This window comes from Ovis aries, chromosome 4, assembly GCF_016772045.2.
Source record: "Ovis aries strain OAR_USU_Benz2616 breed Rambouillet chromosome 4, ARS-UI_Ramb_v3.0, whole genome shotgun sequence".
Lineage (NCBI taxonomy): Eukaryota > Metazoa > Chordata > Mammalia > Artiodactyla > Bovidae > Ovis > Ovis aries.
Window position 1 is genome coordinate 107,023,033 of NC_056057.1, and position 15,178 is coordinate 107,038,210.

The 15,178-nt window shown below is 51.5% G+C and overlaps 3 gene segments (V, D, J or C); all 3 read left to right on the plus strand.

Annotated features, from left to right (window-relative positions):
• Positions 1-7,305: 7,305 nt before the first annotated feature.
• On the plus strand, positions 7,306-7,930 carry LOC121819451 (T cell receptor beta variable 5-1-like). The segment is given in 2 exon segments: positions 7,306-7,352; positions 7,487-7,930. Coding segments are annotated over 2 exon segments (469 nt in total).
• Positions 7,931-9,740: 1,810 nt separating this feature from the next.
• On the plus strand, positions 9,741-12,118 carry LOC121819453 (T cell receptor beta variable 6-6-like). The segment is given in 3 exon segments: positions 9,741-9,789; positions 9,876-9,960; positions 10,160-12,118. Coding segments are annotated over 3 exon segments (483 nt in total).
• Positions 12,119-13,865: 1,747 nt separating this feature from the next.
• Positions 13,866-14,427, plus strand: LOC132659654 (probable non-functional T cell receptor beta variable 6-7). The segment is given in 2 exon segments: positions 13,866-13,999; positions 14,087-14,427. Coding segments are annotated over 2 exon segments (390 nt in total).
• Positions 14,428-15,178: the final 751 nt, after the last annotated feature.

The following is a 15,178-nucleotide window of genomic DNA, read 5'->3' on the forward strand; positions in this document are numbered from 1 at the left end:
CTACAGAAATAATAAACTACAGATCAATAAACTCAATATATGTAATACTGAACAGCTATTTCTGGAATAAAGTATATATAATGTTGTGAACAGTTTAATGGAAAGTTTATAAAAAATTGTAAGGCTTATGTTCATTGAACTGGATGGATCTCCCTGTTGTGAGCTGTTCAGTTCAGTTCAGTTCAGTCCCACAGTCATGTCTGACACTTTGTGGCCCCATGCACTGCAGCGTGTCAGGCTTTCCTATCCATCACCAACTCCCTTAGTTTACTCAAACATGTGTCCATTGAGTTGGTGATGCCATCCAACCATCTCATCCTCTGTTGTCCCCCTCTCCTCCTACGTACAATCTTGCCCAGCATCTGAGTCTTTCCAAATGAGTCAGTTCTTCGCATTAGGTGGCCGAAGTATTGGAGTTTCAAGTTCAGCATCAGTCCTTCCAATGAGTATTCAGGACTGATCTCTTTAGGATGGACTGCGTGGATCTCCTTGCAGACCAAGGGACTTTGAAGAGTCTTCTCCAACACCACAGTTCAAAAACATCAATTGTTCTGTACTCAGCTTTGTTTATAGTCCAAATCTCACGTCCATATGTGACTATTGGACAAACCCTAGCTTTCACTAGACGGACCTTTGTTGGCAAAGTAATGTCTCTGCTTTTTAACATGCTGTCTAGGTCGGTCCCATGTGAACAGTTCACTCAGGTTCATTTCTGATTTGAGCCTCTGGGGGAAGGGGCGTGTCCCCTGAGTGACAGGTTGGCTGTGGGACCTGGCAGGAACAGTGACATCTCAGAAGGACTCCCTGGAGAGCCCCTCTCCCTCTCATCCACACTCATCCAGAGGGCCCTCTGCCTGCCCTGCCTCTGCCATGAGCCCCTTCCTCCTGGTTTGTATGGTATTCTGTCTCCTGCAGGCAGGTGAGTCCTGGGGGGCAGGGTCCCCTTCAGGGCCAACACTAAGCCTCTGTGCTGTGACTGCAGCATCAGTCCTCCTTCTCCACAGGGGCGGTCCATGCTGGTGTCACTCAGGACCCCAGATTCCAGGTGGTGAGGACAGGACAGAGGGCGACACTGACATGTACTCACGATCTGGGTCATGACCGCATGTACTGGAACTAACAAGACCTGGGATACAGGCTGATCCAGTACTCAGCTGGTACATCCACTAGCGAGCCAGATGTGCCCGAGGGTTACAGCGTCATCAGATCAAACACAGACTACCTCCCCCTCACGCTGGAGTCTGCCAACCGCTTCCAGACATGTGTGTACTTCTGCGTCAGCAGTTACTCTACGGTACTGTGTGACTACCTGCTCTCTGTGCAAAAAGGCAGGGTCCCATGTGCAGGCTCATAGCACCAAGAGCCCCAGAGCCCTGGGGACTACGTGCCAGCACTGTGACCCTGGATGTATGACCTGGACAGGCCTGGATCTGACCCCAGGGACTCGGAGACACGTGTCCACCATCAGGCTCTGTCTTTCCTCTGCATCCTCCCTGGATACAGTTCGGAATGCATCCAGTTCTGACTAGTTCTGACTCTTCCTCATCAGCTTAAGACCTCCAGAAGGGAAGAATATTAGTAAATCAGATATATCTAGACCCTCTTGTCTCTCCCAGCACCTCATTGTTGTCTCTCTGGAAGTTTCTCCCGCAGCCTAGCTTTCAAGTGCTCCCTGCCCTTGCCCACCAGAGGGGTGGGTCTTTCCTCCTTTATTCCTTGGCCTCAGCTCCCCTGCCCTCTCTGCTCCAGACACACTGCTCTGCCCTCATCTGGGTCATGTCCCTTCAAATGACACAGGGAACTTTGTAACCACGCATACGCGGTCATGTTTGAGCAAGTTCTTGGGGTTATCAAAGAGAAAACAACCTCAGTTAATTAGAAACCATCCAAAATCCCCTGGGAGTCCATTCACAGGAGGAGAGAGGCTGGGTGTGCGTGTTCTCCCTTCCTGCCCCTCTTTCTCAGCATCTCAATTAACCTGGACCAGGTTTCCACCATTTGAGATCATGAGAGCGCTTATTTCTATTGCCCGTATTACTCCATTTTAGCTAACTACTTTTACTGCAGTGGTGCAGCAATTATTCCCTTCTTAGTAGGAATGTCTGATCATACAGGCTTTTACCTCCACAGGCTAAGACTAGACTCAAAGATCCACTGTAATTCATCCAGGCTGGGAAGGCAGCAAATGAGGGGTGTGTGTATGTGTGAGTAGGGGTTGAAAGTGTGGCTGCTACTGCTGCTGCTAAGTCGCTTCAGTTGTGTCCGACTCTGTGCAGCCCCATAGACAGCAGCCCACTAGGCTCCAACGTCCCTGGGATTCTCCAGGCAAGAACACTGGAGTGGGTTGCCATTTCCTTCTAAAACTCATCAAAGTGAAAACTGAAAGTGAAGATGCTCAGTCCAGTCTGACTGTTCGCGACCCCATGGACTGCAGCCTACAGGCTCCTCCGTCCATGGGATTTTCTAGGCAAGAGTGGTGGAGTGGGGTGCCATTGCCTTCTCCATGGAAGTGTGGAGTGCAGGGAATTTGTATTCTTGTTTTAGGTGAAAGGCACAGATCCATGAAACCACTGGCCTCTAGGAGGTACTGTGGGTCCATGGTAAGCAGGGTGTGCTGGGAGGGGTTGAGAGCCACCCTGGAGAGGGCAGCTTAGGGGAACCTCGGCTACATGCCTGCCAAAGGGAGCAGGATTGAGTTCCCTGAGTGGTCCAGACACATGGACCCAGCACAGATCCTCACTGCCCTGGGAGTGGGGACATGCCTGGAGCCTCGGGATGTGCCCAGGGGATCTTCTCCTGGAGCAGCATGGGGAGTGGAGGGCGAGGGATGAGTGTGTCTGGTGAGGGCAGGGTGAGGAGTGTCAGGCAGGGACAGGAAGAGAAGAAAAAGCCATGTGATGGGCATATGGGGACCTGGGGACAGTGCTCACCTCACACCCACCCTTTGCTGAGGGGCTGTCAGGACAGGGAAGGGCACAGAGGAGCCAGCCCTGGGTCCTGCCAAGGGGTCCAGTGGACAAGGGCAGCCTGCAGAGACACAGAGCAGTGATGTCATAGGCAAATGCTCCAATCAGGGAACAGGAGGGTCAGCACTCTACACCACTCACCCCAGGAGGCCCGCTCCCAGCCCACAGCAGTCTTGGGTTCCTGATGCTGCCATGGGCTCCAGGCTCCTCTGCTGTGTGAGTCTCTGCCTCCTGGGAGCAGGTGAGGCCTGGACACAGTGTGGAAGCTTCTGAGATGTCTTTGCCTCCCTGGGATAGAAGTCTGGTGATGAGTCCTGCAGCAGGAGGCTTCCCCTGTGCTCTGCCCTCAGCTTCCTTGTCTGCACCCTAACATGCCTGGTGAATTCTGGACTCACCCTGAGCCCCAAGTACCTGATCAAATCAAGGAAAGAGCAACTGACTCTGAGATGTTCCTCTAACTCTGGACACCGCTCTGTGTACTGGTACCAACAGGCCCTGGGCCAGAGCCCCCGGGTCCTTTTTCAGTATTATGATGAGAAAGTGTATCAAAAAGGAAACATATCAGATTGAGTCTCAGGAAAACAGTTCAGTGATGATGCTCGCTTTGAGCTGAGTTTGACCTCCTTGGAGCTGACAGACTCAGCCATGTATCTCTGTGCCAGCAGCCAAGACACAGCCCTGCTGATCAGGTGCTTCTGGAACAAAAACACTCCTGCCCCAACTCAGGAAGTGGTGCCCAGAGTGTCAGCTGCCAGTCTGCCAAGCCCAGTCTCTGGTAGAGCAAGAGACTTTCCTAGACATTCACTTCTTGGTATGTTTTAATGCTCACTAAAGTCATCAAAATAAGTATTATTTTAAATGTTTGTACATCTGCAGGGACGTGAGTTGCCCAGATCTCATACTTCATAAGTGTTAAAGCTAGCATTCCGGCGCAAGTTTATTCTCTATACCTGCTGTCCCTTTGCTCATGGACCTATCTCTGTACAAGCAAATTACATATACGTGTTGTGTTCTGTGTCACAAGATACAATTTGGGGCTCTATGATATGAATTGCTACTCAATGAATGGCAGTCAGACTTCACAAAGAGGTATTCCCATGGGAGGAATGTCTCAAATAAAAACAGAGCACTTTTCGTTTACCCTGGCATCTGCACCTCTCTCCACGCCCCCTTCTACATCAGTATTGCTTTGTGCCAATACGTCATCCTGTACTGGGCACACAACTTCTCTCCACACAGAACAGTGGGTGACTGGCCTGAGGGGCTTCTGCTTGCTCCCTCCCCACAACACGGGGAACATGGGCTGTGTGAACATGAAGGAGCTGTACCTGCGTTAGATGGGTGGACCGTTTGTCAGTGAACTGATTAGACACAGACCAAACAAATTCCTCAAATATTGATGAGCCTGCGATGAGGTTGGGAGCAGACACCTGGACAGACATGGTAGGTGGAGGGACATTCTCAGGACTGCGGTCAATTTTGCGGAAACGGAGGCTTGAAGCGCTGCTGTTGCTGCTGCTAAGTCGTTTCTGTCGAGTCTGACTCTGTGAGATCCCATAGACAGCAGCCCACCAGGCTCCGCCATCCCTGGCATATTCCAGACAAGAGTACTGGAGTGGGGTGCAATTGCCTTCTCTGCTTGAAGTGCTCTTGGGACACATATCATAAAGGGCAGCAGGACACCAGAAGGATTCCCCAGGAGGCAAAACTCCAGAAATATGTAGATAATTACAAATAATATGCATGTTAATGAAGACTTCTCTCTGGACTAGAACATACAAATAGTTTAATCACTTTAACATTTACGGAAAAAATCTTTACCATTTACAGAAAGGTTACAGCAACCTGTGATGCTTGTGTCCATTGATCTCGATGGTTCTCCACGTTGTGAAATGTTCACTCAGGTTCATTTCTCATTTGAGCCTCTAGGGGAAGAGGCGTGGCCCCTGAGTGACAGGTTGGCTCTGGGGCCTGGCAGGGACAGTGACATCTCAGAAGGACTCCCTGGAGAGCCCCTCTCCCTCTCATCCATACTCAGCCCAGAGGACCCTCCGCCCACCCCGCCCCCGCCATGAGCCCCTGCCTCCTGGGCTGTGTGGTCTTCTGTCTCCTGCAGGCAGGTGAGTCCTGGGGGGCAGGGTCCCCTTCCCGATGCCAGCACTAAGCCTCTGCGCTGTGACTGCAGCATCAGTCCTCCTTCTCCACAGGGGCGGTCCATGCTGGTGTCACTCAGGACTCCAGATTCCAGGTCGTGAGGACAGGACAGAATGCGACACTGAAGTGTACTCAGGATCTGGGTCATGACCGCATGTACTGGTACCGACAAGACCCGGGACACGGGCTGAGGCTGATCCACCACTCAGCTGGGCCTCCCAGCACAGAGAAAGGAGATGTGCCCAATGGGTACAGAGTCTCCAGATCAAGCAAACAGAACTTCCCTCTCACGCTGGAGTCCGCCAGCCGCTCCCAGACATCTGTGTACTTCTGTGCCAGCAGTTACTCCACGGCGCTGCACGGCCACCTCCTCTCTGCAAAAAGACAGATGAGGGCCCCATGCGGGCTCCTAGCACCGGGAGCCTCAGGGCTTTGCAGACCACGTGTCTGCAGTGTGACCGTGGGTGTGTGGACTCGGTTGGCCTGAGCCTCACTCCCAGGCCTCGGGGCCATGTGTCCTCCATTGATCTCTGTCTTTCCTCTGCATCCTCCCTCTGAACCAGGAAGATGCTTCCCCAGCTCAGACTCCTAGTCATCACCTGAGCCTGAGACCTAGGAGGAAGGTTGTTTGTAAACTAGATATATCTAGACACTCTTGTCTTAACTCAGGCAGCTCATTTCTGTCTTTCTGGAAGGTTCTCCCCCAGCCTGGCTCTCACCTGGTCTCTGCTCTTGTCCACTTTTCCCAGGCAGGCAGGATATTCCTCTCCCCACCTCCCTGCATCAGCTCCCTGGCCCTCTCTACCACAGCCACAAGCTCCCCTCTCATCTGGCTCAGGTCCATTCCCAAGTCACAGGGAGGCTTTTAAACTGGCCACTCCACGTGGTCTATTTTGAGCAACCTGTATGGACTCATGAAAAAGAAACAAACTTTAGTTAATTGTATATCATCCAAAAACTCAAATGAGGCCATCTGAAGGAGGACAGATTGTCTTTGTGTGTTCTCGACATGCACCCAACGCCCCCCAACATCCTTAGCATGTCCCCTAACCTGGGCCACATTGGCACCACCTGGCACCCTCATGAAAATCTTCTCAAAGTCAAAATATGTCCTGCATCGCTCCCATTATATCATGATTTTATAAGTGCAGCAATAATTGAGTCCACATTTATCAAACTTCTTTATAAAAAGCATTACATGGAATTTGATAATGCTTAATTTAAATAGGAAATCTCAACATATATGCCTCTGATTAATCAGAAGTAGTTATGAAGACATGTTTGCAGGCAGATTCACTTGAGATCCTCTGAGTATTTATTTTATGATCATGTATTTCCATCTTTAACTAACTACCATCATTGTGCTGGTGGAGCAATTATTTCCTTCTGAGGAAAACAGTCAGATCATACAGTCTTCTACCTCCAGAGGCTAAGAGTGGATTTGAAAATCAACCCTAATCATCCAGGCTAGGAAGGCAGTAGAAGTGCTGTGTTTGTGTGCGTGTGTGTGTGTGTGTGTGTGTGTGGGCTCACGGTGTGGGATTTTTGTACCGTTGCTTTAAACAGATGCTGCTAATCCATGAGGCCCTCGACCTTTGACCACTTGGAGGCACTGTGTTTCCACGGTAAGCATGGTGCCCTGGGAGGTCTTGAGAGTCACCCTGGGGAGGGCAGCCTAAGGGAACCTTGGCTATATGCTTGCAGCTGGGAGCAGGTTTGAGTTCCCTGAGTGGTCCTGGGACACACAGAGCCAGCACAGACTCCTCACTGCCCAGGGGAGTGGGTACCTACCTGGAGTTTCAGGGTGTGCCCAGGGGGCTGTCTCCCGGAGCAGCATGGCAAGGGGAAGGGAGAGGCTGGGGTATCTGGTGAGGGCTGGGTGACGAGTGTCAGGCAGGGTCAGACAAAGCAGAGCAAGACATGTTGTGGGCACATGGACCAGGGGATGAAACTCACCTCACACCCACCCTTTGCTGAGGGGCTGTGCAGGACAGGGAATGGCATAGAGGAGCCAGCCCTGGGTCCTGGCAAGGGGTCCAGGGGACAAGGGCAGCCTGCAGAGACACAGAGCAGTGATGTCATAAGCAAATGCTCCAATCAGGGGACAGGAGGGTCAGCACTTTACACCACTCACTCCAGAAGTCCCGCCCCCAGCCAGCAGCAGCCTTGGGTTCCTGATGCTGCCATGGGCTCCAGGCTCCTCTGCTGTGTGACTCTGCCTCCTGGGAGCAAGTGAGTCCTGGACGCAGTGTGGGACTTTCTGAGATGTCTTTGCCTCCCTGAGATAGAAGCCTGGCACTGAGGGCTGCAACAGGAGGCTTCCCCTGTGCTCTGCCCTCAGCTTCCGGCTGTCTCCTTCCCAACAGGCCTGGTGGATTCTGGGGTCACCCAGACCCCCAAATACCTGATCAGATCAAGAAAACAGCAAGCAACGCTGAGATGTTCCCCTGAGTCTGGACACCGCTATGTATCCTGGTACCAACAGGCCCTGGGACAGGGCCCCCAGTTCCTTGTTCAGTATTATGATGGGAAAGTGCATACCAAAGGAAACATGCCAGGTCGATTCTCAGGTGAACAGTTCAGTGACTCTCGCTCTCAGATGAACCTGAGCTCCTTGGAGCTGACAGACTCAGCCGTGTATCTCTGTGCCAGCAGCCAAGACACAGCCTTGCGTGATCAGGTGCCTCTGGGACAAAAACACCCCTGCCCCAGCTCAGGAAGTGGTTGCCGGGCATTGACTTCCAGCCAACGAGACCCAGGCACTGATAGAGTGGACAGCCTTTCCTAGACATTCTTTCCTGAAATTTTTTAATGCTCACAATGCTATTGCAAGATAAGTATTATTTTATCTGCTTATTTATCCAAGGGGAAGTGACCTGCCCAGATCTCGTATTTCTTAACTTCTTTACTAGAGTCTGTCTTTATCACTTGTGGTCCTCACCACGCCCCCCCAACTGACCGCTGCAGGAATGATGCATCACCCAGACCTGTGACGTGTGGTCGTGCTCTGGGGAAACCAGCACATCAGGTCACCACAGGTCCACAGTCAGGTAACCAGGAATAGCTACATAATTTTTAGGGTCCCTGCTTTCAAACACCACTGAGAATCTGCAGAGAGCAGAGCACGGCAGCATGTGTGGGGCCTGCTATGTGTGGAATAATGCACAACAAGATAAGAGTTGAGAAGCTCTCAAGAAGGCAATGGCAATCCACTCCAGTACTCTTGCTTGGAGAATCCCATGGACAGAGGAGCCTGGTAGGCTACAGTCCATGGGGTCAGAGTGAGACACAAGTGAGCGACTTTACTATGATATTGTTACTCAGTTAATGCAATCCCTACTTCACAAGGAAGCATTCCCATGGAATCAATGTCTCACGTAAAATCGGAGCACTTTTCGTTTAACCTGGAGCGTGCCACCTCTCCCTGCATCCCTCCCACGTATGCGTTCCTCTGTCATCTGCTGGTGTGTGTGAGTGTTTAGTCACTTCAGTTTGTGTTTGACTCTTTGTGATCCCATGGATGTAGCCAGTTAGGCTCCTCTGTCCATGGGATTTTCCAGGCAAGCATAATGGAGTGGGTAGCTATGTCCTCCTCCAGGGGATCTTCCCAAGGCAGGGATCAAAACTGGGTGTCTTATGTCTCCTGCATTGGCAGGCAGGTTCCTTGCCATTCTCACTATCTGAGAGAAGCCCAGGTCATCCTTGGTGCTGGGCAACTGGCTTCTCTCCACAAAGAAAGGCGAGTCCCAAGCTTGAGCTGGTTCTGCTTGCTGCTTCTCCTCCCACTTTAGAAACTGCCAAGCACTGCGTGCAGTGAACAGGATGGGAATGTAGACGCATCTGGCAGGTGACCCGTCTGTTGGTGAATTGATAAGAAATAGAGCCAAGGGTTCGTCAAGTGTGAGTAAGTCTGACCTGCGGTTGGGGAACCAGATGCCAAAGAATCATTGCAGGTAGAAGGACCCCAACAGGACCGTGGTTAATTAACGAAAGTAGAAACGGACACTTTCCCAGACGGCGCTGGTGGTAAAGACCCTGCCTGCCAATGGGGACACTTGGGTTTCATCCTGGGTCTGGAATATCCCCTTGATGAGGAAATGGCAACCCACTCCAGTATTCTTGCGTGGAGAATCTTATGGACAGAAGGGCCTGGTGGGCTACAGTCCACAGTTTGCAAAGAGCCAGACACGGCTGAGCAACTTACACTAACACTTAGACACTTGAAGGCGTATTTGGGATTCATGAGTCATAAAGGGCAACAGGAAGCCCAAAAGATTTTCCTGAGATTCAACGTTACATAAATATGCAAGAAAAAGTAATATGCGTATGAATAAAGAGTTATCGCTAGAAAAAGTTCATAAGTTGTGAACTGTTTACAGAAATATTATAACAATTTGTGAGGCTGATGCCCATTGAGCCGGATGGGTCTCCCTGTTTTGAACTGTTCACTCAGGTTCATTTCTGATTTGAGCCTCTGGGGAAGGGGCGTGGCCTCCTGAGCGACAGGTTGGCTCTGGGGCCTGGCAGGGACAGTGACATCTCAAAAGGACTCCCTGGAGAGCCCCTCTCCCTCTCGTCCACACTCAGCCCAGAGAGCCCTCCACCTGCCCTGCCCCAACCATGAGCCCCTGCCTCCTGGGCTGTGTGGTCTTCTGTCTCCTGCAGGCAGGTGAGTCCTGGGGGCGGGGTCATCTTGGGGGTGCCAGCACTAAGCCTGTCTGCTGTGACTGCAGCATCGGCCCTGCTTCTCCACAGGGGCGGTCCATGCTGGTGTCACTCAGGACCCCAGATTCCGGGTCATGAGGACAGGACAGAACGTGACACTGACATGTACTCAGGACTTTACGGGCGGCTCAGATGATAAAGCATCTGCCTACAATGGGGGAGACCCGGGTTCAGTCCCTGGGTCAGGAAGATCCTCTGGAGAAGTAAATGGCAGACCACTCCAGTACGCTTGACTGGAAAATCCCATGAACGGAGGAGTGTGGTAGTCTAGTCCATGAGGTCACAAAGAGTCAGACACCACCAAGCGACTTCGTTCTGGGCCATAGCTATATGTACTGGTACCAACAAGACCTGGGACCCGGGCTGAGGCTGATCCATTACTCAGCTGGGCCTCCCACCACGGAGAAAGGAGATGTGCCCAACAGGTACAGAGTCTCCAAATCAAGCACAGGGAACTTCCCTCTCAGGCTGGAGTCGGCCAGCCCCTCCCAGACATCTGTGTACTTCTGCGCCAGCGGTTACTCCACGGCCCTGCATGGCCACCTCTCTCTGGACAATAAGACAGATGAGGGCCCCGCGCAGGCTCCCAGCATTGGAAGCCTCAGAGTTTGCAGACCACGTGCCTGCAGTGTGACCGTGGGTGTGTGGACTCGGTTGGCCTGAGCCTCACTCCCAGGCCTCAGGGCCATGTGTCCTCCATTGATCTCTGTCTTTCCTCTGCATCCTCCCTGTGAACCAGGAAGATGCTTCCCCAGCTCAGCCTCCTACTCATCACCTGAGCCTGAGACCTAGGAGGAAAGTTTGTTGGTAAATTAGATACATCTAGACACTCTTGTCTCACCTCAGGCAGCTCATTTCTGTCTTTCTGGAAGGTTCTCCCCCAGCCTGGCTCTCACCTGGGCTCTGCTCTTGTCCAGCTTTCCCAGGCGAGCAGCTTTCCCAGCTGATGCAGGCTCTCCCCACCTCCCTGCATCAGCTCCCTGGCCCTCTCTACCACAGCCACAAGCTCCTCCCTCATCTGGCTCAGGTCCCTTCCCAAGTCCCAGGGAGGCTTTTAAAGTGGCCACACCATGTGGTCTGTTTTAAGCAAGATGTATGGAGTCATCAACGAGAAGCAAACTTGAGTTAATTATAAATCAACCAAAAACTCACGTGAGCCCATCTGAAGGAGGAAAGACTGTCTTTGTGTGTTCTCGACACACAACCCCCTGCCCCCCAACATCCTTAGCATCTCACCTAATCTATGCCAGGTTGGCACCACCTAGCGCCTTTATCAAAATCTTTGAAAGTCAAAATTTATCCTACATCGCCCCCATTATATCGTGATTTTAGAAGCGCAGAAATAATTGAGTCCAGATTTATAAAACTTCTTTATAAAACATATTATCTAGAATTTGATAATGCTTAAATAGGAACTCTGAAAATATATGCCGCTGATTAATCGGAAGTAGTTTTAAATACATGTTTGCAGGCTAATTCACTTGAGATCCTCTGAGTATTTATTTTATGATCATATATTTCCATCTATAGCTAACTACCATCATTGTAGCAGTGAAGAAACTATTTCCTTTTTAGTAAAATGGAAATATCTTACAGTCTTCTACCTCCAGAGGCTAAGAGTGGATTGAAGATAAACCCTAATCAGCCAGGCTAGGAAGGCAGTAGAACAGGTGTGTGTGTTTGTGTGTGTGTGTGTGTGTGTTATTGTGTGTGGGTGTGTATGTATTCCGGGTGTGGGGTTTGTGTATCCTTGTTTAAACAGAGGCTACCAATCCATGAGACCACGGACCTTCAACCACGAGGAGGCACTGTGTTTCCACGGTAAGCAGGGTGCCCAGGCCGGGTTGAGAGTCACCCTGGAGAAGGAAGCTTAAGGGAACCTTGGCTACATGCTTGCATCTGGGAGCGGGTTTGAGCTCCCTGAGTGGTCTTGAGTGGGTTTCCCTGAGTCCCTGAGTGGCACACAGAGCCAGCACAGACTCCTCACAGCCTAGGGGAGTGAGTACCTACATGGAGCTTCAGGATGTGCCCAGGGGGCCATCTCCTGGAGCGACATGCGAAGGGAATGAGATACGTTGGGGTATCTGGTGAGGGCTGAGTGATGAGTGTCTGGCAGGGTCAGACAGAGCAAAACAAGGCATGTTGTGGGCACATGGACCAGGGGATGAAACTCAACTCACACCCACTCTTTGCTGAGGGCTGTCAGGTCAGGGAATGGCATAGAGGAGCCAGCCCTGGGTTCTGCCAAGCAGTCCAGGGGACAAGGGCAACCTGCAAAGACACAGAGCAGTGATGTCATAGGCAAATGCTCCAATCAGAGAAAAGGAGAGTCAACACTTTACACCACTCACCCCAGGCGTCCTGCCCCCAGCCAGCAGCAGTCCTGGGTTCCTGATGCTGCCATGGGCTCCAGGCTCCTCTGCTGTGTGAGTCTCTTCCTCCTGGGAGCAGGTGAGTCCTGGACACAGTGTGGGAGCTTCTGAGATGTCTTTTCCTCTCTGAGATACAAGCCTGCTAATGAGGGCTGCAGCAGGAGGCTTCCCTGTGCTCTGCCCTCAGCTTCCTTCTGTCTGCTCCCCAACAGGCCTGGTGGATTCTGAAGTCACCCAGACCCCCAAATACCTGATCAAATCAAGAAAGGAGCAAGTGACGCTGAGATGTTCCCCTAAATCTGGACACCGCTCTGTGTACTGGTATCAGCAGGCCCTGGGCCAGGGCCCCCAGTTCCTTGTTCAGTATTATGATGGGAAAGTGTATCAAAAAGAAAATATATCAGATCGATTCTCAGGAAAACAATTCAGTGACGCTCGCTCTGAGCTGAGCTTGACCCCCTTGGAGCTGACAGACTCAGCCGTGTATCTCTGTGCCAGCAGCCAAGACACAGCCCTGCATGATCAGGTGCCTCTGGGACAAAAACACTCCTGCCCCAGCTCAGGAAGTGGCACCCATGTGTCAGCTGGCAGCCTGCCAAGCCCAGTCTCTGGTAGAGCAATGGACTTTCCCAGACGTTCCCTTCTTGGTACGTTTCAATGCTCACAAAGGTCATCAAAATAAATATTATATTAACTGTTTGTACATCTAAGGGGTTGTGAGTTGCCCAGATCTCATATTTCATAACTGTTATAGCTAGGATTTCAGCTCAAGTCTGCTCTCAACGTCTGTGTTACCTTCGCTCATGGAACTGTCTCTGTACAGAGCAAATTACATACACGTGTTGTGTTGTGAGTAACAAGATACAATTTGGGGCTCTATGATATGAATTGCTACTCATTGAATGGCAGCCACACTTCACAAGGAGGTATTCCCATGGAAGGGTGTCTCAAATAAAAACAGCAATTTTCATTACCTTGGAGTCTGCACCTTCTTCCATGTCCCTCTTAAGTCGGTATTCCTTTGTGCCAATACGTCATCCTGTGCTGGGCACCCAGCTTATCTCCACCCAGAAACGTGGGTCACTGGCCTGAGAGGCCTCTGCTTGCTCCCTTTCCCCCAACACCAGAATCATGGGCTGCTGTGAACATGAAGGAGCTGTACCTGCGTTTGACTGGTGGACTGTCTGTCAGTGAATTGATTAGACACAGACCAACGAATTCTTCAAATGTTGATGAGCCCCCTATGAGGTTGGGAGCAGAGACCCGGAGAAACACGGTAGGTGGAGGGACAGTCTCAGGACTGCGGGCAGTGTTGCGGAAATGAAGCCTTAAGTGCTCTTGGGACACATATCATAAAGGTCAGGATGACGTGAGAAGGATTCTCCGGGATAGAAAACTGGGGAAATATGTAGATAAATAAAAATAATATACATGTTAATGAAGAATTATCTCTGGACTAAAACATACAAAACATTTAATCAGTTTAACATTTACGGAAAGGTTACAACATGTGAGGCTTATGTCCCTTGTCCTGGAGAGGTCTCTGGATTGTGAACAGTTCACTCAGGTTCATTTCTGATTTGAGTCTCTGGGGGAAGGGGCGTGGCCCCTGAGTGATAGGTTTTCCCTAGGGCCTGGCTGGGACCCTGACATCTCAGAAGGACTCCCTGGAGAGCCCCTCTTCTTCTCATCCACACTCACCCAGAGGGCCCTCTGCTCCCCCCGCCCCCGCCATGAGCCCCTGCCTCCTGGGCTGTGTGGTCTTCTGTCTCCTGCAGGCAGGTGAGTCCTGGGGGGCAGGGTCCCTGTTGGGGTGCCAGCACCAAGCATGTCTGCTGTGACTGCAGCATCGGTCCTCCTTCTCCACAGGGGCGGTCCATGCTGGTGTCTCTCAGGACCCCAGATTCCAGGTCGTGAGGACAGGACAGAGGGAGACAGTGACATGTACTCAAGATCTGGGTCATAACTCTGTGTACGGGTACCGACTAGACCCGGGACACGGGCTGAGGCTGATCCACTATTCAGCTGCCTATCCCACTACGGAGAAAGGAGACGTGCCTGAGGGCTACAGCGTCTCCAGACCAATCACAGAGGACTTCCCTCTCACGCTGAAGTCTGCCAACCGCTCCCAGACATCTGTGTACTTTTGTGCCAGCAGTTACTCCAGGGTGCTGCATAGCCACCTCCTTTCTGTGCAAAAAATCAGATGAGGGTCCTGTAGCCTGGAACTTGGGGAGACCCTTGCAGGCTCCTAGCACCTGCAGACTTGGAGCCCACAGACACATAGCAGCGTAGCCAGCGATGTTTGATCTTCCGGGCACGGACCTGGCAGCAGGGCCTCAGGGACATGTGTCCACCCTCACTCTCCGTCTTGTCACTGCAGCTGCCACGTGAGCCTAAAGATGCTACCCGGCTCTGACTCCTAGTCATCAGTCTGAACATAAGGCCTCCAGGAGGGAAGGTTGCTGGGAAATCATATACATCGAGACCCTCTTGTCTCTCCCCAGGCACCACATGTCTGTCACTGTGGAAGGTTCTTCCCCAGGCTGGCCCATGTATCGTCTCTGCTCTTGTCCAACTTCCCAGATGTGGGGCCTTTCTCTCCCACCTTCCTGGCCCTCGTTCCCACCCTTCTCTACTTCAGCCTTGCTGCTCCTCCCTCAACTGGGTCATGTCCTTGTCCATCACCCAGGGAACCTTGTAATGATCCCTAAGTAGGCATGTTAGAGTGTGCTCTCTGGGGTCCTCAAAGAGAATGCAACCTCAGTTAATTATTAATCATTAAAATGTCTTGGTTGTCCCTGAGGAGGAGAGACAAGCTGTGTGTCTATGTATTCTCAACCATTGCCTGTCTTTAGCGTCTAAATAGCCTAGAACCTGACGCTGGGAAAGATCGAAAGCAAAAGGAGAACTGGCTGGCAGAGAAAGAGGTGGTTAGATAGTGTCACTGACTCAACAGAC